A 27903-nucleotide genomic window follows, 5' to 3' on the forward strand; every position below is an offset into this window, starting at 1 on the left:
TGAAAGATATTCCTCAACTACCCCTCAGAGGCTGTCCCATGAGATTTCAGAGTGACTCTTTCCCCAAATCATTGACAACAACATCCAAAACTTTGATGTCAGCCAAACTGAGAGGTGGGGAAAAAAAGGTCATGTTTTTAATTTGCCTTTTTTAATGAGGAAGAAGGTTGAGAATCTTCTATGTGTGTTTTTGAAATTCATGGAGTATACTCACCCTTTTTGAGCACCCACTTCGATTTGTGACAAACGTATGCAGTCATGTAACGACCACAATCAAGATAAAAATCATTTCCATCACCCACAAAATACCCCCGTGCCCTTGTAAATCAACCCCCTCCCTCCACCGCCAGCCCTGGCAACCACTTTCACCAAGCCTAATACTCTTGAAATCTATCTGAGCTGTTATATGTACCAGTAGTTCAATCCTTTCATCACTGAGTAGCTTCAGTTTACAGATCTGCCACAATTTGTTCATCCATTCATTGGGTGATGGACATTAGGTATGTTTCCAAGTTTTTACTGTTAGGAACAAAGCTGGTATAAATATTTACATACAGGTCTTTCTATGGATTATAATTTCACCTCTTGGGTCAATACCTAGTAGTGAAACTGGGTAAAAAATGGTAGGAGTAGGTCATATAGTAAGTACATTTCACTTCAACAGAAATCGCTAAATTGTTCTCCAAAACAGGTGGGTCATTTTGCTTTCCTACAGCAACCTCTTCATAAGCATGTGATATGGTCAGGTGTCTAATTTTGAAATTTTAGCTATTCTAGTAGGCATGAAAGCATAATTTAGGTTTTAAATTTCCTTTTCTTTAAGAACTAATCATGGTGCTCATCTTTTTTTTGCACTTTTTGGTCATTTGTAAATTTTCTCTGGTAAAGTGTTCAAATCTTTTACCCATTTTTAAAACTGAGTTGGTTGTGTTCTTATTACTCAATTACTTGAGTTATTTTTAATATGTTCTGGATACAAGTCATTTACCAGATACACATCTTGCAAAACTTTTCTCATCTGTAGCTTGCCATTTCTTTTTCTTAATATCTTTTAAAGAGCTTAAGTTTTTTATTTGGCTCTAATTTATACGTTTTTCCTTTTATGTTTCCAGCTTTTTGTATTCTAGTTATGAAATCTTTTCTAAACCAAGGTCACCAAAATTTTCTGTTTTCTTCTACAAGTTTTGTAGTTTTAGCTCTTAGAGTTAGGAATATGATCCATTTTGAGTTAATTTTTATATATAGTCTAAGACAAAGATTTAATTTATTTTTCTCCCATATGGATTTTCTCCCACCAGTACCATTCGCTGAAATGACTATCCTTTCCCCACTGAATTATCTTGACGCCTTTATCAAACATCAATTGACCGGGGTGCCTGGGTGGCTCAGCTGGTTAAGCATCCGACTTCAGCTCAGGTTATGATCTCACACAGTCCGTGAGTTCAAGCCCTCCAAGTGTCACAGCCCTCTGTGTTGACAGCTCAGAACCTGGAGCATGCTTTAGATTCTGTGTCTCCCTCTCTCTCTGCCCCCCCCCCAAATAAAAAACATTAAAAAAATTAAGCTTCCTTTAACTAAAAACAAAAACAAAAATGATCAATTGACCCTATATGTGTGGGTCCTATTTCTAGATGCTCTTGTCTGTTCCCCTGATTTTTCCGTCATTCCTTAGGAAATACCACGTGATCTTACTCTGCTTGTACAAATGTTAGTTGTATTTTCTTTACTGTCTTTAAAATCTTCTCGAGCCTCTCACATTCTTCATCTCTACAACATCTTTAAGGAAGTTTATAAACATATACTATCCACTATGTAAATTAGACTTCATTTACCCTATAGGTAATTCTTTCAAGACTAGATTTAATATGTACCAATGTGATAAGTAAATTTGTATTTTCTGATTATATAAGTCATACATCTTAATAACTTTCATATTTTTTGTATGTTTTTATATCTAGTGCCTAAGAATCCAGAGTATCCAGGGGTGCCCAGGTGGCTCAGTTGATTAAGCGCCCAACTTCGGCTCAGGTCATGATCTCACGGTTCATGAGTTCAGGCCCTGAGTCTGGCTCTGTTGCTGACAGCTCAGAGCCTGGAGCCTGCTTCAGATGCTGTGTCTCCCTGTCTCTCTGCCCCTCCCCAGCTCACACTCTGTCTTGCTCTCTCTCAAAAATAAATACACATTAAAAAAAAAAAAAATCCAGAGTATCCACACCCACTGCTATACTAAGATCCAAAAGCTCTTACTGTGATAGATCCCTGTCTTTTGAGAACCTGCCTGCAGCATTCCAATAAGCACAAGTGATGGTGGGATGGGCAGAGAGGAAGGTGGGCTCGCATCTGGGCTGTTACCCGAGAACTCAGGATTATGGTTAATAGCAATCAATCCTTCATCCTAACAGTCTACAATGTCCCAGTCCTGCACCATCTGTCTGTTCTCCTTTACTGATGGGTAAAACTGGAATGCATTGCATGGCTCTGCTGCTTCCGTGAGTCTACAGTCTTCAAAGTCTGGGGCTGTTTCCAATCATTAGTAGGCAAGCCTTCAGATCTCAGAAGTTGTCATGAAGAATGACATAAAGAATCCTATTTAGGATTTCTTCTGAAAGAAGTCTTTTCTTGTTTTATTTATGCTACTCTGTACAAGGACGTGGAAAATGAAGGGCACAGAAAAAAGAATGTCTGTCTAGACATTCAAGATCTCAGAGGAGTAAGGAAGGACAGCTCATGGTGGGGATCAGAAATCTCTGGGTGACGCATGCTATTGTAACTTGGTGCTTTAAACCTTTGCAGTTTAACACCTTCCAGGTGTTCTCTGCAGCACTAACCTTGCTTTAGACATTAGTTAAAAAGGAAAAAATTACAGAATGAGGAAAACAAAAACCCACATCAACACAGAATTTGAATTCCTTCACCACCATGGTGAAACACTAATCAAGATGCACAAAAAAAGGGAAATGAAGTTTCAACAGCACAATTAGGTTCACAGTCAACATTCTGCCTGTCACCAGAGGAATATCCACTAGGCAGAACTCAGTGAAGTCCTGAGGAAAATCAACTTGCAGGAATGACATGATAGGCAATGGCCCTCCACACAGATATGGGGTACAACTTTGAGAATTTTTGCTGACATATAAAGAATCAGGAGAAAAACAGACTTCAGAAAGACTAAAAATAATTAAGATAAGGTTTTCTTTAAAGATTGATAATTGCAGGATAATGAACAAAAAAACAATTTATTTTCCTTTGGAAAAATATGTGTAAAAACGCCTTCATCAGACCCCAAAATGTATAAAGGACTGACTATATGGTGATACGTAAAAGTAGTAGAGGGGGGAAGAATTTTCTCATTATACAATTATTGGTCAATCAGGTAAGTATTTGAGAAAATGGAGAGTTTCCATTTTACATAAATATATTCTTGATGGGTTTAAAGAAAACAAAAAAGTTTTGTAATCCTAGAATGGAGATCTTTTAAGGCAAAATTCATCTAGAAAAAGGACTAATTTCATACAAGACTGGACTTTGTTAAAAATTTAAAATATTCCTAAAAACAAAACCACAAGTGCCATGAATAAAGTTCAAGATAAATGACAATCTGGGAAAAAAATACTGGTGACATAGCCTCCGTATCTAGAAAGTTCTTACCATCACAAGATGGATGCACCAATAGAAAAGCAGGCTAAGAACACAAAACAGGCAATTCAGTAGAAAAGAAATATAAATCTGCAGGAAACACAGGGGAAGGCCCAACTTCACCCAGAATTACAGAAATGCCAAGTTAAATAAAAAAGAGATGCATTAAAATTGTATTTATAATTTACATTCAAAAAAAGTAATACGAGTACGGCAAGGACGTGAGGTACGTGGCGGTGCGGTCTGCCGTCTGCTGAGAGCAAATTCGGGAATATCAGTTAAGGGCCTTGAAAACATGTACATTCCCTGACCCAGCAGTTCAACATCTTTAAATCCTAGGGAAATCATTCAACATGCATATGTAAGTTAAAAATAAAAACAGCCAACATTTATTTACTAACACGCAGAGGCTCTCAACTCAGCAACCCATATGAATCTTTCGTGTAATCCTCACATTATTGCAGAGGCAGGAGTTATCATTATAGATGATGAGAAACAAGAGTCGACAGGTTTAAATAATTTATGTAAAGTCAAATGAATAAGTACTCCAACTGCAACTTGTCTAACTCTGAGATACATGCTCTTAACCTCTGCAACCTCAATGGGGATGTTGACCTGAGTTTCTAGAATGATGAAAAATTGCAGTCAGCCTTTGTATCCAAGAATAGGAGGCTGATTAAAAAGTTGCATCTAGGGGCGCCTGGGTGGCTCAGTCGGTTGAGTGGCCGACTTTGGTTCAGGTCATGATCTCACAGTTCATGAGTTCGAGCCCCGCATTGGGCTCTGTGCTGAGAGTTCAGAACCTGGAGCCTGCTTTGGATTCTGTGTCTCCCTCTCTCTCTGTTCCTCCCTTGCTCACATGCTGTCTCGTCTCTTCTCTCTCTCTCTCTCTCTCTCTCTCTCTCTCTCAAAAATAAAGATTTAAAAAAAAAAAGTTGCATCTAGAGGTGCCTGGGTGGTTCAGTTGGTTAAGCGTCCAACTCTTGGTTTCGGCTCAGGTCATGATCACACAGTTTGTAGGTTCCAGCCCCGCTTTGAGCTCTGTGATGACATTGTGGGACCTGCTTGGGATTCTCTTTCTCTTTCTCTCTATCCCTCCCCTGTCGTCACTCACTCTCTCCATCTCTCTCAAAATAAATCAACACACTTAAAAAAAAGTTGGATCTACACAATACATGCTACCCCCCCTCAGAAATCATACTCTAGAAGAACTTGAATAACATCTGAAAAGAGACTGTAGTGTTAGATGGAAAAAGCCTATTAAAAAGCAATATACATGCACAGTGTGATTCCAACTTTATCAACATTTTGTATTGTAGAATATATTTTAAAGGTATGATAAAATGGTCAATGAAATTCTGATCTGCAAGATTTTTATTTTCTTCTTTCTACTTTTTGAATCTCTCCAAATTTGCTATAATCACCACTCAATTTTTAATGAGAAAAATTATTTAAAATTAATACAGAAACATACAGGAAGAGAAACTAGACATGTGATCAACAAGCACAGAACTGATTTGTATTTAAAAATGTTGGGCTAAAATTTGGAAAAATTTGTCTTAACATTCAGGGGAGAGGGGAAAACAACAGTTCACACATGGAAGAGACTATTTCTAGAAACTTTGAGTATCCCTTAGACCTTTTCACTCTTCACAGACTAAGGACCCCCACTGCTGGGAGAACATGATCACGAGTAGCTCTGGTAGGACACTAGCACCAGGCTATACCACACGTACTACAAGAAATTCCAACAAGCTCTCTTAAGGAATCCTCATCAAGAGAAATAAAAAGTTCTCAAAGCACTGGCTCTTAAGATCCCTCTTCCAACCTCAAGCCCCTCAGTGTACCAGGACTACATAAACTCAAAGTGATCAAAACAATTCTGTTTTTCCTTATTTCTAATCCATGTTTTCAATAATAAAAACTCACTGCTGCACTTGTGAGAGACCTTAAAAATACTCCATATCTTACACACTGCCTGGCACCTAATAGGCGCATCCAATCAATACCGAGGAAAGCAGTAGTAAAATGAGTGGTTTGCACTCTGCCCCGCCATCTCACGGAGAGGTTTTGCAGTGTAGGAGCCTTATTTATTTCACACTCTTGGCTAATCCAGCTTAGTACCAGTACCAAGAATGGATGACGAGGATAGCATGTTCACAAAACGTAAGATAGACAGGCCTCTGCCTTTAGGTCTGGAGTCTCCCTGGTCTAAAAGGTGGTTCCTCACTTCCAAGATCCAAACTGGTCACCTTCACTGGTACTGAGAACCACTGACACCATTCTCCGCTTGTGATGAGATCGTGTATTAGGGTCATGTCTCAGCTCTGGTTGAGCCTCAGTTTGAATTCTACTCTATGTCTAATGCGCTCCTGGCAGGGGCAGCTGGCCTTGTGACTTTCAGCTGCTGGTTATTATTTTTTCATGACATTTCTCAGATGCTCATGATTATTTTGTCTGTCCCTAGGAAAACTGAGGAAGAGAACAGGACAAATATCTTGTTTGAGAGTCACTAAGAGAAGTGAGAAAAACAAGATCCTTTCATACCTCTCTTTGCTTAGCACAAGTGAGCTAAAGTGGTTCTTTTTTCTAACAAACCCATCTAAAATGTCATATTTCTTCTCACTAGTGTCACCTTACATAATAATCTGTCATCTATGAAATCTCTCTGCCCCATATCCAGTTAGTTACAAAGTCCTGCTGATTCTCTCTCTTCATTTGAGCCTTTTTTTCCTAACTTCAGAGCAGCTACTTGGTTCATCCCTGATAGGCTATGTGAGGCTTAATTATTTCCACTGTTTTCTTCCTCCATGCTTTTCCACGGTCAAATATATGCTCCCCATTGCAGCCAGCAGTCCCCTCTTAAAACTACAATCTGATCTTGTTAAACCTGTAACGGACATACTTTAATTGTTATCTACCCAGCAGCCATTATTTCAGGAAAGCACTCCTGCATCAATCTATTAACTATCCTGCTTGGTCCATGGGCTTCTACTGTCTAACCCCCTCCCTATTCCACCTCTGGGCCACACTCCCCCAACATCACCAGAGAGAGGCACAGGATCCAGGCCATCTGGATCCATCTGCTGTTAAGTCATGTGACTGCCCTGAAATTGAGAAATGAATCATGCCCCATGCTGACCAACCAAAGTCCTCAATGAACTGTCAAGAAAGATACTCTCTTTCAGTGATATAAGATTCAAAAACTGCTGAGACTGGACTACGTGGGACATTCCCACAGACAACATAGCCGATACCAAGACAAGCAGAGATCAGAGATAACGAGAAGCCAGAATAAAGGAATGGAAAAGGCTCCAACAAAGGTAAAGATGTCACTGGAGCCACCAGATCCTGCTATGCTTCTGCCACCTTGGACTTAGCAACTGTCAAATGATCAATCAGTAATTAAATTTACGGGCAGTCAACCCAGAGAAACAAATTTATATTCACATTTAAGACCCGTGCACAACCGTTCACAGCTTTATTCCTAACTTCTCCACACTGGAAACAACTCAGATGTCCCTCAATAAGTGCATGGTTAAACAAACTGGGTACATTTCTACAGTGGAATACTACTCAGCAATAAAAAAACAACCAAGTATTGATCCAATAACTTGAAATTATCTCAAGGGTATTATGCTGAATAATAAAAAAAAAAAGCCAATCCCCAAAGATTACATATGAATCCACTGAGATAACTGTGAAATAACAAAATTAAAGAAATGAAAAATAGATTCTCAGGTGCTAGGGCCTAGGGAAAGCAGTGAGGTGCGACAGGTGAGGCAGATGGGTGTGGCCATAAAAGGACATCACAAGGGATCCTTGAGGTGAGGACACTGTTCCACATCTTGACTATATAATATCCTGGCTGTGATCTCCTACTAGAGGGTAACAAGATGTTACTACTGGGGGACAGTAGTTAAAGGTACACATCTCTCTACTGCATACAAATGTAAAATTATCTCAAAATAAAAAGTTTAGTTTATTGGGGCGCCTGGGTGGCGCAGTCGGTTAAGCGTCCGACTTCAGCCAGGTCACGATCTCGCGGTCCGTGAGTTCGAGCCCCGCGTCAGGCTCTGGGCTGATGGCTCGGAGCCTGGAGCCTGTTTCCGATTCTGTGTCTCCCTCTCTCTCTGCCCCTCCCCCGTTCATGCTCTGTCTCTCTCTGTCCCAAAAATAAAAAAAAAAACGTTGAAAAAAAAAATTAAAAAAAAAAAAAGTTTAGTTTATTAAAAAACTATCCCCACTGCAAATATGAACCAAGAACCAGATTCTCAGTGGCAGGGCACCTCACCAATAATCATAATTTCAAATAAAAGATCTCGCTGTACCTAGCAACACAACAGGGTTCTGCCAACAAGAGGCAAGGAGCTCTCTAGAAAAAGAGATAGAGAAAAGTCATTCTAGTCAACATGAGAGAGGAGATTTCCTTACATATGAAAACTATTTTCAGAAACTGGAGAAAAAAAAAAAACAAACAAAAAAAAACAAGACAGACAAATACTGGCAAGAGAAGTCCCTGCCCAGACACTGAGCAGGGACCCTAAGTGATAGTCCATCTCTGCAAGTGCATGGCTGGGCTTCCATGGGGATGAGTAATAGCCACTGATCTGTGAAATCTGATCTGTTTGCCATTTAAATCCATGTGACTCACTGAAGCTGGCTGCATTCATATCTAAAAATAAAGGAAATCTGCAGCCTAAGCAAATTGGCTCATGGGCTCATGGGGTTTTGATTCAAACACTACACATTTGAAGATAGTGGTTTTGTATTTTATACCAGCCAGCTCTAAGGGAGGTTTCACTGCTCAAATGACAAGAGTCTACGTTGAAATCTAGATGCAAAGATGATCCAGGAATTATCTCCTTATATACATGTTGTGTGGCAGTCACGTGACACCTTCTTGGCAACAGGCAACATGAGATCTGAGGTCCTCTGCAGGCTAGAAGGATGCCCTTCCTTGGGCATTGGGTGTGCCCCACTAAAAGCCTGCCTCCAAAAAGGACAGGGGGAGTCATGAGCTGTTAAAGACACAGTAGGGTGTGGTGGTCACATGAGTAACTGAGCACCACTTGGACTGGCAGTGGCTGAGTCTATAAACAGAGGGTGTGGTGCCTTGGACCTGCCATTTTTTTGTTCTGTCCAGTCCCACTAAGTACCTCTTCCAGTAATGCCGACATCCCTAACAACTGGTGAGTGGGGCAGCTGATTTCTGGGCATTCCCTCCTGGACACCCAATTCCTTCCCAAGAGGCTGTTCATACCTACACAACTAGTGACTTTTCAGAGGTGCCCCCTCGACCTCACTGGGACCTGCCTCACACAGCCACTGTTGCACTCACCCATCAGGACACTCAGTAGCTTCTGGACTCTGGAATTGACCCCCACGATTCGGTAGAGCCCTTGCTCATTGATCCCTGAGGAAAGAAACAGTGATGATTTAATTAGAGGCACGTCAGAACACAAGTCAAGCCAACCCAGCCAGATGCACTTTTTTTCATTTTCTCAGTCCTTCTAAAAGCCGCTCTAATTAAAGTCCCCTGTCCCTCAGCTCTGCTCTTAGCGAAGGAGTGGGATTTGGTGCAGCTGTCTAGGATTTCACGGGTGTGCTGCACACTTCAGCCCTTGTGTTAGTTCAGTTCAGTCAACAGAGGGCAAAGAGACCTTCCTCTTCTCTTGCCAAACACAGCATCTGAAGAGTTTTGAAAGATGCAAAATATATACTTTTAAAGGTTACACTTAGCTGGTTTTTCAATTTAAAAAGCCAAAACTGACATGACAGAAATTTTATACTGTAGAAAAGAATAAAAGCTTTACAATCTATTCTCAAATACAGAATAAGAGTACAGAAGTGTGGGTGCATCTTTAACTTTGGACAATGTTCGCCAGGACTGAGAAATTAGAAAATCAGATCATTTGCCACGTAAACATCATTTGTGAACAAAAAGGTGAATCACCTTCATTCAACCCAAGTAAATGTGCAACTCAACTAGTAGGGGATTACCTCCAAACACCTAAAGAACCAAAAACTAGCCCATCTGAGTGCTTTGTTCATTTATGTGCAAGGATAGGATCACTACTGTACCATTTACAAAAGGGGACCATTTAAACCAAGTGACTGGAAATGATTTTTCTGTTACCCCTAGGCCCATCATACCTGACACCGCCAACCTAACTGGTCTCCTGCTTCCCATCTTATTCTCCTGAGGTCCATTTTCCAACCAGTAGCCAAAATGGACTTCTTAAAGTATGCACCAGTTCAAACCCTCTCTTTCCTTAAGATCTTCCAATGGCCTCCCACTGCATTTAGACCACAAGCAAAACTTACTGCGGCCCACAAGGCCCTGCAGGATTAAGCTGAGGCCCACCTTTGCATCATCAACCATCTTTACTCTGCTGCAGCCACACTGGCCTTCCTCTTTCTCCAACGCATCAAGCCTGTGCCCCCATATCACAGCCTCTGCTCAGCGGCTTCCTGTGGAACATGCTTCTCCCAGATCTTATCATTCAGGTATCCGCTGAACTGCAACCTGTTCAACCTAAGGCATCTCATGACCAACATGAAGCCCAGTCCCCTCCCATTCTTTCTTTGTAGCAAGTAATAATATCTGAAATCATCATTTTTATTTACTTTCTTGTTTGTCTTTCTCCCAACCACCACAATATAAACTCTATGTACAGTGATTCTGTCTTCTTCACCATTATCTCCCCAGTACCTAGATCTCTATATGATACATAACAGAATGAATAAAACACTGTGTCATATTCCCTCAGGGCCACTACTTTGGGAGCAAAGCAGAATTTCTTGGAAGAAATTTGGGAAAAGGTTGACTCTCCAATGTCTCTAACAAGGCCTATGTAGAATTAATGAACAAAAAGAAGAGGTCTAGAATGACAGGATTTCATAGCTAAAAGGGGCCTATAAAAGCATGTACATCAGCCTGCACGGCTCAGGGACTAGCCTGGTCTAAAACTAAGGGATGGGCCTCAAGCTACTTAATGGCAGAACCATTATTCAGTAACGTGGCGACTTAAAGGGCTGGTTCTTTCTCAAGGGTCTCTACTTCTTCTGTCCTTGAACTTTCCTAGAACTGGATACAGCACTGTCTCCTGCTGGACAATGATTAACGAACCCCACAAAGTGTGGGAGGTCTGTTCAACTCTGGTCACCACAAATAATGTGTGTACATACATGCATTCCAGTAGCAAAACAACCACTTCCTTCAAATATTTATCTTAAAATGGCATTTAACTCACATTGTCCTCTTTTCCTTTTTGTGTCAAATGAAAACTTTCTTACAAGTTAAAACACATCATTTTCATTTTAGAGGAGAAGGGGACAAAGAGGCAGAGGTGAGGACACCAAACCACTGGTGACCTTGTTCTTCCTCTGTAACTTATTGTGCGTATTTTCTGGTTTTACATCATAAAAAGTTGACCCCCTGAGATACGGGCTTGCATTTATCATACAGGCTCTGCAAAGGGGTTTAAATGATTATGTTTCCCTATTGCTGGTTTGGCTGCTGAAAACTGAGACAAACACGTAGCCTACCTCGGGCAAGTGTGTGAATTTCACAGTGGAGGGGAGGGGATTTTTGTTTTGACCTTAGTTTTGGCTCCATTTTATGCCTCTACCTTTATTAACCCTGTACCTCTTATTCCTCATTCTTTTCTTCTAAAATGAAAATTAATATACCTACTGAAAAATTACCTTAGTAATAGATACTTTAAAAACTTAGAAACTGCAGTTAAGGCACGTAGATAAATCAAGGGATGATAGTAAGAACAGCAGAGAGACCACTGACAAGTCAAGGATGCCTGTGCATATACGCAACTCCCCAGCCCCTGCCATCCCCAGAGTGGATTCATGCTGTACAGGCTGTTTTATAGCTTTCGTTTTTCATTTAATATATAATAATGAAAACCTTGCATGTCAATAAATGTATTTCTACTGCAGTTACAGTGATTCACAGCTTTTTACCGCATGGATGTACTACTGTTGATTTAACCAATTTTTGAAACATTTGGCCAGTTTCTGATTTTTCCCGTTAACACCACAGTGTAAACGTCTTTATGGCTCAACCTGCCCATGTCCTTATTTCCTCCAGATCAATTCCCAGAAATCTCACCTACTGTTACTTTATATTCTCTGACTGTATTTTACTTATCTTCACAAGCTGCCTTAACTCTTCACTGAAGGAAGATATAGCAGAAATACGCATTTATAAAATCTCAGCATACATTAAAATAACTACTTTGGAAAGAACACTTTCTGACTGGGTAGGAGGAGAGGTTCCTACAGTTAAGTTTTTTTTTTTTCCCCCTCCCCTTCTACTCAGTGCCTCATAGACTTTATAAAGATACTTATATTTCTTAACTAGTCAGAGTTACAGATCCTGCTTTAAAAGATAAAACTTCTTTTAATCAAATAAAAAAGACTGGTGGGTTCTGAGGCTGTGGAATAGTAAGATTCACATCTTTGACAATGGTTCAAATCAAATTCACAGGAAAGATAGTCATCAGCTTTTCTCAGGGGTACAATAGACCAGAGCAGTCAAAGCTCCAAACTGCTGGAACTGAGAAATCGCCCTTGTGGCAACATCTGAGGCGGTGGTGGAGACCATTGGGAGGAATCAGTTTCCCTAATCGCAAAGTTCTGTTCTGCTCCTACAGACCCAGGTTAGGTCCATGTGCTACAGACAGGGCCTGACTACAGCACTGCTGCGGGAAACCAGGGGCCTGACTCCTCCTGCCTACCTGCAGAGTCACCAGGGACTAGCTTCCCAAAACACGGTTATTAACCAGTTGTCCAAAGACCCTGGGGGTACACTAGAGAATTCCAGGTGTCAATAAACTTAGATAGGAAAACCATTACACCTTTACTTTCATGAGCCTATAATTGAAATTAAACATTTCCTTCCATAATAAGACACAAATCACAGCGTTAGCAGTACCTGAGTCTTGGCCAGAAATCAGGTATTTTCATAACACATTGAGACTGCTATAGCCATCTTGAAATATCACTACAAGTGACCCTCGATCACCATGGGTTTGAAATGCAAAGGTCTACTTACATGTGGACTTTTTCCGATAAACTCAGTATAGGACTATATATATATTTTACGATTTCCTTAACACTTTCTTTTCTCTAGGTTACTCTATTATAGTATTACAGTGTATAATACATATAACATAAAAAATACATGTTAACTGATTGTTTATCTTATAGGAAAGGCTTTCCAGTCAACAGAAGGCTATTAATAGGTGTTTGGGGGAAGTCAAAAGTTATACGCAGATTTTTGACTGACTGGCAGGGGGTGGGAGGTCAGCACCCCTAACTCCAGCATTATTCAAGGATCAACTGTATTTCTGAATTATGCCAGTTATGACACCCACCACTATTACTTGTTATTTAAAGTGGTAAGAAAGAAGTATATGTATTATTAAATCACAAAAATGTTTTTCATTATTTTAACTGAATTCCAGTAACTAGATTCCTTATTATCTCGTATCTTTGACACATGGGCATTGAAAACACTCTTGTATCAGCCAAAGAGGCTGATGACAGCAAATGGGTCGAAGGCCTCTGCTTCAGAGTAACACGACTCGTGGAAACACACCAACAATGGCACTTGGAGAGTTACTGAGTCACTCAAAATCAGGAAGCAGGTAGCAGGTCTGACGCCTCACCAGATACATGACCTTCACCAAGAACAATGCCATGTGATGAACAACTTTACCTCTGGTTTCCACAGCGTGGATGCATTTCCTGATGATGCTGAAGCCAATGCTGTCCAACTGTGCAGCTGGAAGAGGAAGAAAGGGGCTGTCAGGTTGTTGGTCATGCATAAACCATCCTCGGACAAGGCCTGACAGACCCAGGATCAATCAGTCCCATGGTTTGGCCACATACAAGAATGATTAAAAAAAATTTGCTGGCATCCACTGAGAATTTACTGTATACCAGGTACAGTTCTTTTATTTATTTTAGCTTATTAATTTTGAGAGAGAACAAGCAGGGGAAAGACGGAGAGAGGGAGAGAGGGAGAGAGAGAGAGAAGGAGAGAGAGGGAGAAGGAGAGAGGGAGAGAGGGAGAGAATCCCACACTGCCAGTGCAGAGCCCAAGGTGGGACTCCAACTCACAAACTACAAGATCATGACCTGAGCCAAAATCAAGAGCCAGACGTTTAACTGACTAAACTACCTAGGCATCCCATGCCAGGTACAGCTCTAAGTGCTTTGTTTATATGAGCTCACTTAATTGTCACAGTCACTCTGCAAGGGTATCCTCTATTTAGCTGAAGAAACGGCAGAATAGAGTGATGAGCAGTTTACCAAAGGAACAAGTAGGTATCCTTTAAACCATTTGTTTTGTTATCATCAGGAACTGTAGAACTAACTGCTTCCTGGTGTCTTTCAATAAGTATAAATTCAGTGGCTCAATAAATGTTGGATAAGGACTTTACACAGATTATCTCATTTAATTTTAGCATGTCCTCTAGGTTGATACTATCATTGGCTCCATATTACAGATGAAACATCTGAGACTTGCTTCATTTGTACTATGATATTTGCAAAGCTAAAAAGCTAGTAAGTGGGAGATTCACTCCCAAGTCCTTATGACCCAACGCCCTAAATATGACCTAAGTCAAATCCTACACAGGTAATTAGAAAAAAGGGAAAGTAATCTGGAAGAAAATTAAAATAGCTTACAACAAAGAAGTTACATGAAAAATAGGCATAGGGCAAGAGAGCCATCCTGGGTGTGGTAAGTCAGGAGGTATTTAGAGCTCTCCACCTGCTATAAAGCCCACTAATGTGACTCAGAAAATAAATGACCAACAGCAGCAACCTGTTCCACCGCACAGAACCAATTTCCCAACCTGGCAATGAGCCTGGGAACCTACCAAAATTAATCTCCATGCTTTGATTACCCAGTGAGGAGAGGCTGATGGTAATATTTAAGAACATGTTCACCTTTTGAGCACCTTGGGACATCAGGGCAAGACATTCTACAAACTAACGGTTCACGGTGGAGAAGAGAATGACAGAAAGTAGGAAGGTAAATATTTATAAATAATTTGTCATCATCCCAGGGCAAAAAATAACCTTGTAAAAAATAAGAACTGCACAGAATTTGAGCTCATACTTTGATCTAATCCAAAAACAACCTTTTTCAAATACTTAAGTTTTTAATTTTAATTCCAATGTATTTAACATGCAGTGTGATATTAGTTTCAGGTGTATAGTGATGCGACAATTCCATAGATTTCTCCATGTTCAACATGGGCAAGCGCACTCCTTAATTCCCATCACCTATTTCAACCAGCCCCCCACCCACTTCCATCCTGGTAACCATCAGTTCTTAAGAGTTAAGGGTCTGTTCTTTGGTTTTTCTTTCTTTCCTTTCCTTTGTTCATTTTTGTTTGTTTGTGTCTTAAATTCCACATGAGTAAAATCACATGGTATCTGTCTTTCTGTGACTTGTTTGGCTTAGCACTATACTCTCTAACTCCATCCATGTTGTTGCAAATGTCAAGATTTCATTCCTTTTTACGGCTGAATAATATCCCATTGTGTATATATGCCACATATTCTTTTTTTTTTTTAAACATTTTTTTTAACATTTTTTTTTTAACATTTATTTATTTTTGAGACAGAGAGAGACAGAGCATGAACGGGGGAGGGGCAGAGAGAGAGGGAGACACAGAATCGGAAGCAGGCTCCAGGCTCTGAGCTTTCAGCCCAGAGCCCGACACGGGGCTCGAACTCACAGACAGTGAGATCGTGACCTGAGCTGAAGTCGGACGCTCAACCGACTGAGCCACCCAGGCGCCCCTATGCCACATATTCTTTATCCATTCCTCTACTGATGGGCACTTGGGCCGCTGCTATAATCTGGCTACTGTAAACAATGCTTCAATAAACACAGGGGTGCACGTTTCCCTAATTATGAACATGGATCAGTCAACTTAGATCCAATGAAGATAAAAATTCTTAAGAAAATCACTAAGAATTCCTTAAACTAAAAAGAAATGCTATTTTATTACAAATTCTCTTCCCAAAGAAAACAAAATAACTCTTATTCTTACATACACACTTACCACTTAGTGATACTTATTATAACCACATTTGGCCTCTGGGATAGTCAGTAAAGTACCAGAAAAGGAGGAAAACAGTATTTTTCTTCTGGGAGAACACCTGATATACAAACCATTGCTCTTACTCCCTTAAAGCTGTAAGTGCAGCTATAAAACTAACTCACTCTCATGCTTTTTCTAGTATAAACCGAGCACTACACTGCACGTCATGTAGTACAGAGCTTTCTGACTCAAAACTGCAAGTCAGATTGAAATCACTCGTCCAAATAAAACTCCATTAACTCACGTCATAGATTTTTCCCAAATTTAATAACAAACTATGATACACAGGCCAGATGCCTGTTAGAACCTAGGGCAAGATTCCTGAAGGTAAGAATTCACATACCCATAACTTAACATTCACCCATTTCAAGCACTGAAATGCATTAGTGTCTAGGATATTTACAAAGTTATGAATCAATCACCACTATCCAATTCCCTCACATTTTCATTATCCCCCACAAAACACTTTATACACATTAGCAGTCATTCTCTATTTCCTGCATTCCATCAGTTCCTAAAAATCACGATCTCTTTTCTGTCTGTACGAACTGGCCTATTCCAGGCATTTCACATAAATGGAAACATAACAGGTGGTGTTTTGTGTCTACCTTCTTTTACTTGGTATAATGTTTTCAAGAGCCACATATGCTGCAGCAGTTTATCATTTCTTTTCATGACCCAGTAATATTCTGTTGCCTGGGTAAAACCACGTCATTTATCCACTCACTGGTTGTTGTTTCTACTTTCTGGCTATGAACTGCTGCTAGGAACATCTGTGTACAAGCTTTGCTCCTCGTATATACCTAGAAGTAGAGTAAACTGGATTACGGGTAACTCGCTGCTCAACTTTTTGAGGAACTGCCAAACTGCTTTCCAAAGTGCAGCACCATTTCACATTCCCACCAGCAACGTATGAGGGTTCCTATTTCTCCACATCCTCGCCCATATTTGTTATTGTATTTTTTGTTATAGCTTTTTTATTTTTTGTGGGCGTGAAGTGGTATCTCATTGTGGTTTTGATTTGCATGTCCCTAGTGACTAATGATGTTGGGCAGCTTTTCATGTGCAGGGGGAGGATATTCATTCCTTTACACAGTAGTCAGAACAGAGAGCCTACTGGAAACTATGTGTCACAGGGAAGATCATTTTTTGCACTTAACGAGGTTTCCAAAATGCTCATAACTGTGATTCCATAGTCCATTGAAGCCTATCAGTTCTTCTTCTGAGAGGTGATTAACAGGATTTGTGCACAGGGATGACAGTCCAAGAAGTTCAGGGAAGAACCATCATTTTGCACTGTGCTTTGGGGAGCTGCTGATTCCAAGCTTGGATGCTTTCAGAGTAGGTTTGTGGATATGGTCTTGTTTCAGACAATGATAAACTCCTATCCTGAACAAAAAGTCCTTTGCTTCTTCTACCCCATAAACACTGAAAAAAGTTTTGGAAAATTTGAAGAAACCTGGCAGCTGACAATGACAACCTCAGTGATCAAAAGATACCTGCTCATAAAGCTATCAGGACAGCTAGCAGAAGAAATAAGGGCAGGGCTAGAGATAAACTTGCAGGGCTAAAAGAGTCCTTGAACCTGTCCGTGTTTTACTGTAAGAAGCCAAAGTTTTGGGGGTGCCTGGGTGGTTCAGTCAGTTTCGGCTAAGCGTTCGACTTCGGCTCAGGTCATGATCTCACGGTTCATGGGTTCAAGCACCACAGAGGGCTCTGTGCTGACAGCTCAGAGCCTGGAGCCTGCTTCAGATTCTGCGTCTCCCTCTCTCTCTGCCATTCTCCTGTTCACACTTTGTCTCTCTCTCAAAAATTAACTAAACATTAAAAAATAAAAAATAAAAAGAAGCTAGATCTAGGCAAATAATAGCTGATGGAAAAGAATGCAATGGAACCTTCCAAGTATATCCAGAAAAAAATAAATTCTGCTAACCTAAACTGACTACAATGACTTATTTTCGAAATTAGCAAACTGCTCTTCTCCCAAAATCTCCGAGTTAGTATTTCTCCTTTGGTTGTCACAACACAAGTTGTCTCATTTGTTTTAAACCTGCTAACTCCTTTTCTTGAAATAAATCTTACACAGACGTTACACATAAAGGCCTTACACATTACACATGTAACACAGTATTAGTATATATTTATTGTCTGAGTTTCAAAGTGTAACACTTTTACATATTACAAAGTCAAACAGAGTTCAAGGTAACTATCTGTTAGCCTTTAAACTGTTCAAGTTGCATATACTGATGACTTATAAGCAGAAAATACTGTGTTAAGAAACGTAATTCATATCAAACAGCAGTTCCCAATAAGGAACTCACAATATACAGTTTAACAGCCATTGTTCTAAATCTCTAAACTGGAATGGTATAATTGTTACATTGCCTGTGGCCTTGGGACATCCTTGTATCTCCCTGTGTCTCTACGGTAGGTACGTGTGGGCATGCGTGTGTGCGCACACACACACGCACACACACAGGCAAGTCTGACTTCTCATCAACTTGACTTTCCTGCTGATGTCATGATTAGGTTACTAATGATTAACAACTGCTTTATTATTTAACATGTACAGAGTAGTACTAATATAATGGCGATTATAATACATAACTAGAGATCGTAAGTTCGGATCTCTGCCCAGTAGCTACATAATCTAAGTTAATTGAGATCTCCTCTGCTGAAAAGCAAGTTCCCACTAAAAGGTTTAGAACATGATCACCCCCAGACAGAGTTTGCTAATGACAAAAAAAAGTCTGAGCAGCCTGCCAGATGGAAGCGGCTGTCCTTAATCCCCTCAAGCAGGTGATTCAGCTCTTTTACTGAGCCAAGGCTCAGAAAAGGTCAGGGATTTATTTGCAATTTCTGTATCCTTATAATCTCCAGGAATAATCTCTCATTAAATATCTACTAGGCTTGCATTATTCCCTTAATTTGACTTGCGATGAGTTGTTGCAAGACCAGTGGCTCCTAGGCCTGCCATCCAACATCTTACAGCTATGGCTGTGACTGGCTTTTCTTCCTCCCTCAGCCTCACCTTCAGCTTTGCTCAGGATTGTGCACAAGGCAGCCCCAACAGTTGTCCTAAGATGACTGTCGTAGAGCTCACACCCAATATCCAGGTTAACCTTCCAAGTTAGAAATGTATCGTCCTCTTAACTTCCTTTTCAACCTTTTTTTTAATGTTTATCCATTTTTTGAGAGACAGGTGAGTGAGAGAGACAGAGAGAGTGTGCGCGCACAAGCAGGGGAGGGGCAGAGAGAGGGAGAAACAGAATCCGAAGCAGGCTCCAGCCTCTGAGCTCTCAGTACAAATCCTGATGTGGGGCTTCAACTCAGGAACTGTGAGATCATGACCTGAGCCAAAGTCAGATGCTTACCTGACTGGGCTACCCACATGCCCCTCACTTCAACTTTTGAAGCCTTCTTGCTTTGTCTCCTTTTAGAGGAGAGTCACACAAAGCTATTTTCTCAAAGTTCTATGGAGAACACAGGAACACTCAGAGTTGAGTTGACGCTCAACCAACTTGGAGGGTCTTAGGGCAGAAGAGGCAGGATGCTTGGCAGACTGCTGGAGTTTACATCATTATGCCTAGACACCCTAGATATCCCAAATACCAAGAGCAGGGAAGCAGGTTAAACCCAGAAACAGATGGTTTTACTGCAAAGGGCTCAAAACAACAACCTACTATATAAGGTTCAATCCAATGACTTTCTTGCTTCAAAGGAAGAAGCTGATGGCCCAGCTGGAGAGACATGCTCTATAGTTTCTTGAATCAAATGGCACCTCACCTGAAATGTTTTCCCTGGCCCTTTCCACCATAAAAGAAAATGAGGTGTGTAGGTGATGGTAGAGGGGAAGAACTACAATAAAACCACGAGCAAAACCCTTTGCACTCTCCTCCTCCTTTCTTACTCCCATATTCAAATTATCACCAGGTCCCTCAATTTTGTGTCACTCACCATGGTGCTGGCTTCCATCCTCTGTTACCAGGACTGCTGTGAAGACCACCTAACTGGTGTCCTCCTACCTCTTCTGGCTCCTTCCAAGCTATCCTCCACATTGTGGCCCCCGTGATCTGGATGAAACCAGATCACATCACCTCCCTGTTTAAAATCTATCAATGGACCCCAATGCTCTCAGGAAGAAAACCCAAATCCTTAACATGGTCCACAAAACCCTGTATGGTCTAGCCTGGCCTGCTTCATCTCACGCCATGACTCCACACCTAAGCATTCTACCAAACTGGCTTTCTTTGAGAGCATCCAAGTGACCACATTTTTTCTCTAGCTTTTGTACACACTGTGGATTTCACTTGGAAACCCAATGGCCCAAGTTACTCCAAATCCTTAGGTCTCCCCTCAAATGTCAATTGCTCAAAAATGCCCTCCTGACTTCTCTACCTGGTTCATGTTTCCACTGGAACTTGGATATAGCACTGTCAACTTCTCCTTCAGAGTATGTAATGTAACTCTAAATTTCTATTTATTTCTACAATGCTGCCTACCTAACCAGATTTGCATTCAGGAAAGCAAGGGTGCATGCATATATTTACTCAATTATTTTATTCAGTACTCTATCTCTGCCTTTCACTGTCTACGATCATGTTGGATATGAAGTATGATGAGAAGGATCCCTAAGGGGAAGTGTGATGTAGTCAAAATGACCCTTCAAACTCCAACTGTGATAAACCCGAGAGTAGAGGAGTTGTTTAAACTCTGGTACCTAGATTTTTCATCTTGGTGAAGATACAAGTGTTAAAGAAAGATATGAAGAGCCTGACCTAACTACTTCCTTCCTTCCTGTGTCAATATGAAGAGGTATCACCACCTAGCACTATAGCTCCAAGAATGAGTTTAAAAGAAAGGAAAAATAAAAGATGTGCAAGCCAAGACAAAAAACAGAGAAGATATAACCAAATTCCAATTTTCCTAGACACTTAGAGAAATCCTTTGCTTGTCCATCAAGGCATTATCATCACCAAACTGTACATGGTATGAAGCTGTGGCTGGTGGAAACAGAGGGTATCGGGGTTCTTTCCACATCATACAATCTGGGCCATCTACACAGACAGGCCGGAGGTCAAGAATAGCCCTAGAAAACCAGAGCATTCTCCCTTAGAGCTGTTTGCCATCCAGGAGAACACCTCATTCTTCAGGTCCAGTAGCCCCTTTATTGAAAATCACTGACTGGCTGTTGCTCTAACCGAGTCCTTAGTACTCAGAACATCGAGAAATTTGGCAAAAAGTGGTCAAATCACTATTTCTGAATGAAGGGAACTTTCCATACCACAGGTTGACTGATGGGACATATAGTGTGTGAAAACAACTCTCTGGGACATACCCCGAAGTTACCCCATACATGCATCCTGGGAATTCTAACAGATCTCATAAGACAAATCCTTTTCCAATAGAGAGGAGCTAATCTACTGAATTAGCCTCAACACACGAGAACACATTACCTATGTTTCTAAAGCTGGTACTCAACAGGTTTTTCCTAGCCTAAAATGTCTTAGCCCAGGAATCTCATTCAACAAAAATCTTTCAAGTTTTTTTTACAGGAGAAATGGAATTTGCTGGAAGTACAGGATCTTTACATAAAAATGAAAGAACTGAGAGGTAAAGGAAGTTACTGCCCCGTTTTTAATGTGGATGGATATAGGAAACTGTCTGCAGTTATTACGAGCAGGCCACCATTTTATGGACAGCTCCAGGGGCATGTTCTCACCATAGAAATTTACTCAATTTCCCAACATGATTTGCTCTTAAAGTCTGGCCTACCTCACTCATTCTGAATTTAATCAATTTCAACACCATTAAAAGCCATGAAGAGAAACACCCACATTGAATTAAATACCATATCCATCTGGGGAATAGACTTCCAATTGGCTAACACACTCAAGGGGCTCACGTCCTTTCTCCTAATCATGTGAAGACTGAGAGTTCCCAGGGCTTCACGGCTGTGGCCCCTGGGAAACAGTCTTCATGGTGGTGGCTCTCAGAAGCTTCCAGTGGGGCCCGGGAAGGTGGCCAAGTGCTTCTTAATTATCCAAGTGTGAATTCTCTACTTTGGGGATTACCCACAGCCAGTTTTTAATCCCAGTTCAACTCCAAGACCCTGTGCCCCATCCCATGCTACTGCCTACTCTGTCCTATACTCTGCTCCCCGGACGTATACATTCAGGGAGTATGAACCAACTTTAATATTAACTGAAGTCACCCAGACAGAAGCAATATGTATCTGGGAAGAGAACGAAGAGTCTGGCTGAAGCCAGACAGACCTGGATTAGACTGAGGTCTCTGCCACACTCATAGGATAAATGCTACACCTCTGACACTTACTTTCCTTACCTGTACAGCAGGGATAACTCACCTGAATGTTGCGAGGGTCAAAGGAAATGTATACACTGACTTGTTTGGTATTTCAATAAATGGTCATTAGCAGTATTACCAACATTTGAATCAAACTTTCCAGGTGATGAAACATTTTTCATATCCAAGTTCATGTTATCCCCTTAATAATCACATGGGCAAATACTGTTACAGTCCTCACCAATAACTTCTTGATGTTTGCACACTAATGAGTACAATGAACTTATACGATGATACATGGCTGTTTATAAAATATATAGCTTAATTGATTTTCCCAATGTATCTGTTAAGTTTTTATGATGAGACAAGTCAGGCTCACGCTGCTAAGTGGTAACAATGACCGCAGTAGCTAAGGCTTGCTGAACAGACTGCACTGCTCTGGGCTAAGCACTTAAATGCATCGTATCCTCATCATCAACACCCCTATTTTGTAGACAGGAAATCTCGAGTCAGACGAAGTTGAGGAACTTCTACTAAGGCTCTGGCATTAATGAGTGGTGGAACCAGGACTGTAACTCAGTCTGCTTCTGCTCAAGTTCACATGACCAGTCAGGGCTGGGGGCTGGGGATCATGTTTTCTGGATTCTTTCCTTTCTATTCCAGGAGCTCTCAAATCTAGTGGACAAGAGAACCAGGACCATGCTTGTTGCCAGGGAGCTTGTGGGCACCCTCCCACAGGCTGTACTCCAGCAGGCTTGAGAAGCACACTTGGGACAACGATGTACTGTATTGTACTGTATACCAAGCAATTAAAACTAGTATCACTAAAGGGGCACCTGGGTGGCTCAACTGGTTAAGTCTGACTGTTAGTTTCAAGTCGGGTCATGATCTCATGGTCTGTGAGATCGAGCTCCGCATTGGGCTCTGTGCTGACAGCACAGAATCTCTCTTTCCCTCTCTCTCTCTCTCTCTCTGCCCCTCCCCGGCTTGCTCTGTCTCTCTCTCTCACTCAAAAATAGATGAGCTTTAAAAAAAAAAAAAAAAAAAAAAAAACAAAACTATCACTACAGATGAACAGAAATGATTGTTAGGAATTAATTAGCTATCAACATCTGTTCCACAGTCCCCATCTAACAACAGACATTTACCAGTGCTATGTATCTAGGAATATAATGCTGTTTGTGCCACTACTGGTGTATGAAAGGACTCCAAATGATTCACAAATATTTCTAATAGTTGTAGTTGTGTACTTATTTCAATGAATATTAGAAATTTATCTTTTTATTACACATAGCATGACACACTCTATTTATAAAATAAATTTCAGTTAAAAAGAGTGAACTCATTTAAGAAAATTAGTAGGTACATAGTAACAATACTAGTGGTATACGTATATGTTAAAAAAAACAACATGAAGTCAATGATAGAAAAATAACACATTTGGGAACAACTGTCTTAATTTGTGCCTGATCAGACAACTATATTCAACCCGGCTGGAAGGATGGGATGGGAGGGTACCATCTTCTACCAGCAAGATGTCCTACTTCAACGCAGTCATCCTTGATCCTTGCTTTGCCCTCACTCCAATCTATCAGCCAACCTCATCAGTCATTGGTTAAAAACACATCCAGAACCCAATTGCTTCTCACCATCCCCAATGCTAATACCTTGATCCAAGCAACCATTGTCTTTCACCTGGCTTGCTGCAATAGCCTCCCAACTGTTTCTCCTTTTGCCTCACACAGTTTATTCTCTACCAGCAGCTAGAGCCATCTTTTAAAAATACACACTGGCTCGTGTGTCACTTGCCTGATCACAACTCTCCAGGGACTTCTCATGACACTCAGAACACAAGCTTTCCTCCTGACCATGGCTTCACACGGTCTAGTCCCAGCTTACTTGGCCACTCTCCGTCTGGCTTCCTCCAATCCAGTCATTGCAGCCTTTCCCGATAATCCCTGAACACAGCTGGTTTACCCCCTCCACTGCAAGGGCCCTTGCACATGCTGGTTCCTCTGCTGGCTCCTAACATGTCACACTCCCTCCATTTGTTCAAGTTTCTGCTCAAATGTCACATCTTCAGAGAGGCCTCTCTGCTCCAGGTATCTAGTTCTCTCTTCTCTAGTTAGGCACTATCTCTTTGCTCTTAATTCTTCCTAGCCCCTCTCTGCACCTGAATGTATACCTTTGTTTACTTGCCATCTGTCAGTTTCTCTCATTAGAACTCCATGAGAACAGGGACTTTACCTGCCTTGTTCATTGCTGTAGCCTCAATAAATATAATAAATATTTTCTGGATGAAGCAACAGATATAATCCACATTTTCGCCAGCTGAGACACCAGAAACCAACAGGTAGAGAAATCCCCACACTCCAGGAGCCTCAAATGCTGAGCAGCTGGCTGAACACACTGGTACCTTCTAGAGTTCAGGGGCCCTGCAGCAGGATGCACAGTACAAATATGACTGACTGGGATCTCATTCATCCCCTGACCTCTAAGCACGAACACTGCCAATCGGAATTTTCCCCCTAGCCTACCAGGTACAAAGGCACCTATCTTCTTTTTCATGGTTTCTGTGGACACACACACACACACACACACACACACACACACAAGCCAAGAGAGACATAGAGTAAAGAAAGCAAACTAAGTAGAAGGAAAGAGATGAAATCCCTGCCTGGCCTGAAATAAACCTACCAGCTCTCCGCCAGAGTCAAGAGAGGTTCTAAGATACCTGTGAAGAGCGATCCAGTTCTCAGCCAGACACCGCAGCCCAAGTGGCAGTGTCTGGGTTCTTACAGAGCACAAGATGAGGGCTGCGGACTGGCTTGCAGGACTCTGTTTCCTTGTGGGTTTCTACATCTGCAGTCTCCTTAAAATTCCCAATCCGGCAGCTGTGCAAGAGCCATGCTTAATGCACACCATGGTAAGGCCAACCGGCTTCATCAGGACCACCTGGTCTCTTACACGGTGATCTGGGCAACCAGAGAAGGAATTACAGTGGAGAAGCATCAATTCCTTTCTGCCTTGATGCATAGGCAGTTGCACACTGATTTCTCAACCAAAAGAGATCATCACCACCTTTTTGAAAGAGGAAGGGTTTCAAGCAAAGAACTAATTTCTCCTGCCCACCTACACCCTTCTCCTGCCTTTACCTTCTACCTGTCTTAGAGATGACATTCATAATCAGAGGCTGAACATTTGTGGCTGGAGTTACCACTAACTGGTTGTGGGAGATGGGTGTACTTGGCCTCTGGGACCCTTCTCATCGGTACAGATCAGTTGCTGTGAAAATCAGATAAGGTGATGTCCGTAACAGCACTCTGAGGAACTGTAGAGAGATTGTGGACTGTCATGCTTTTATATAAATAGCCTCTGGTTTGGGGTAATGATGATGTTATTAATAACAACAATGGCAGATAATGACATTTAATGACTGCTTAGACTACCAGGCACTGCTGTTCCATCCTAATCCCACTCAGTCCTTCCAACAAACCAATGATGTAGGTAATAAGGTTATAGCCATCTTATAGATAAAAAACCCTGAGACCCAGGGAAACTAATTTTCCAAGGCCACACATGCAGTAAGTAGTGAGGCTGGGATTACAACCCATGTATGTTAATAATTCTGCACAGTCCACACTCCCAACTACCAGTCAACACTATCCCCACTGTGGGCAACAGGACTTGATAGCTTCTGCTGATTCTTACATGCCAAATGTGAGTTGCACACTCTGAATACTCTCATCAGGGTAGGAAGGGATGACTTTGACAGGCCATCAGTATGCACTAAAAATGAGGATTCGGTTTTCTCATCTTTACATGAGGTCGATAATATTATCTACCTCATAGAGTTCTTATAAGGATCAAAGAACAGAATGTACATCAAACCCTGAGCACAAAGCCCAGTAATATGCGTGTGCCCAATAAACATTAATCGAGAGGCTGGAGGAAAATCTTTCAGTCTCTGCCTCAACAACCCTGTGCACTGGGCTTTAGGAGTTCAAGATGCAGCCAGGGACCTGCTTGATGTTCTTGGCTGAAGCCCAAACTAGGATGCCAAGGGGTGGTTCACACCTGCCTAGGATGAGAGAATGGTTTGTTAAGTGTCATTTAAGACAAGCAGAAAGACTTCTGACAGTCCAGGCCAGCCAGGGGAGCACGATCGCCAGTCATATCCTTGGGGGATGGGGTCCCACCAAACAAAATAGCTGAGATCTCATGCAACAAAATCTCTGAGAAAACAAGCTGCTCCTTCTCCTTTCTCTCTTGCTAGCCCCCAGCTCCTCAGCCAGGATCATTCTCCAGCTAGGGTATTACCACTCAACTAAATATAATTTCGAGTTCTACGTGGGCCACACCCACTGTGTTGCACGCACAAGTGATAATGGAAAGCAAGCTGGAGAAAGTCGGCACTTAGGCGAGCTAGAATTACACCATCTTGCCTGCCTGTGGCTCAGGAGATAAAAGTGGCAGCCACAGAAACCTGCCATGGCACAGGAGGGAGGGGAAATGAGGAAGCCAAGGGCCAAAAGGGGTGGGGGTGGGAGGCTGGAAAGGAATTCAGGCAAGAGAGGGAATGAGCGCCTGTCCCCTATCAGCCCTGGCCTGGAAGGCGTGGATGGAAAGCTGGAGGGGAAGGTGTGCTCAGCTGACTGCCTCGTGGGCCAGTACTCAGGAGGCCAGGCCACCATGCCCATTAATGCAGCCCATCCTTCTCAGGTTTAAAAAGGGAAATGTTCTATTTATAAGCTACCGACCGGTGGAGGCCTGGCAGCCACTGGATGGCTCTGATCCCACAGGGATTCTGGTTACCAGTGGCTGCCTTCTCTTGCCTCTCAACTGTGGGTGTTCTAACAGCAAAAGGCCGAAGGTGAATGGAAGCAAAAGGAAAAAGAAAATCGTCTTTTCTGTCCTCTGCTGCTTTCCTCAGACTGTGGGACTTAGTAATGTCTGAAGGCTTAAAAATCTTTTAAAACCAGGGACCCATAGGATCCCATGAAGTCGTTCCCTACCATCTTTCAGAGCAAATCCCCCTTTGGGGTACCTGGGTGGCTCAGTCGGTTGAGCATCGGACTTCGGCTCAGGCCACGGTCTCACGGTCTGTGAGTTCAAGCCCCACATCCGACTCTGTGCTGGCAGCTCAGAGCCTGGAGTCTGCTTCTGATTCTGTGTCTCCCTCTCTCTGACCCTCCCCCATTCATGCTCTCTCTCTGTCTCAAAAATAAACAAATGTTAAAAAAAGAAAAAAATTTCTCTTTTAAAAGAGGGATTTACTCTTTTTCTTTCTTTTTCCTGTTTTACAGATCACAGGAAACGGAGGCACAGAGAGGAAGGGAATGTATAAATCAGAGGTAGGGCAATAAGAATGCAGAGCAAGGTAACGGCACCTTCCCATCCCCTCTCCTGGTCCTCAATCTTGCCCTCGCAGAACAAGAAAAGACCGGATACAACACTATCAGGGAATGTGATCTGAATGAGGCCTTGAAAGAATGATGAACGTACGTAACAGGAACCCAAGCAGCACTGGCTGTGTTGTCTGGTGCCTGCAGAAGGGCAGCGGGCTGTGTTACGCTTCCGTGCCTGGGAAGCTGCAGAGCCACTGACACACATTAATGGTCTCTGGGCATCATGCACAGCATGTGAGGAGCCACTGATAGTTCTGATGAGGAGGCTCACTGAGAAGGAATATGGGATGGCCCCTCAAGAGCAAAGAGCTGAGAAGGTTAGGTGGGGCTGATGATGGAAGGCCTTACGGCCCCAGTGGGTTTGCCACAAAGTGACAAGTGGCATAACAAAGGAAAGACGTCACGCGTAT

General features: G+C 41.9%; 1 protein-coding gene across 5 annotated transcripts in view; it reads right to left on the reverse strand.

Moving 5' to 3' along the window:
• The window catches only part of ARHGAP26 (Rho GTPase activating protein 26), a 425071-nt gene that overhangs the window by 162357 nt on the left and 234811 nt on the right, over positions 1–27903 (reverse strand). For all 5 annotated transcript variants that reach the window (XM_058733064.1, XM_058733057.1, XM_058733045.1 and 2 more), the window contains exons 13-14: positions 13376–13441; positions 8978–9052 (exon numbers count right to left, since the gene is read on the reverse strand). In XM_058733064.1, the coding sequence (XP_058589047.1) occupies positions 8978–9052; positions 13376–13441 (141 nt within the window). The remainder of the gene's footprint in view (positions 1–8977; positions 9053–13375; positions 13442–27903) is intronic.

This window comes from Neofelis nebulosa, chromosome 1, assembly GCF_028018385.1.
Source record: "Neofelis nebulosa isolate mNeoNeb1 chromosome 1, mNeoNeb1.pri, whole genome shotgun sequence".
NCBI lineage: Eukaryota > Metazoa > Chordata > Mammalia > Carnivora > Felidae > Neofelis > Neofelis nebulosa.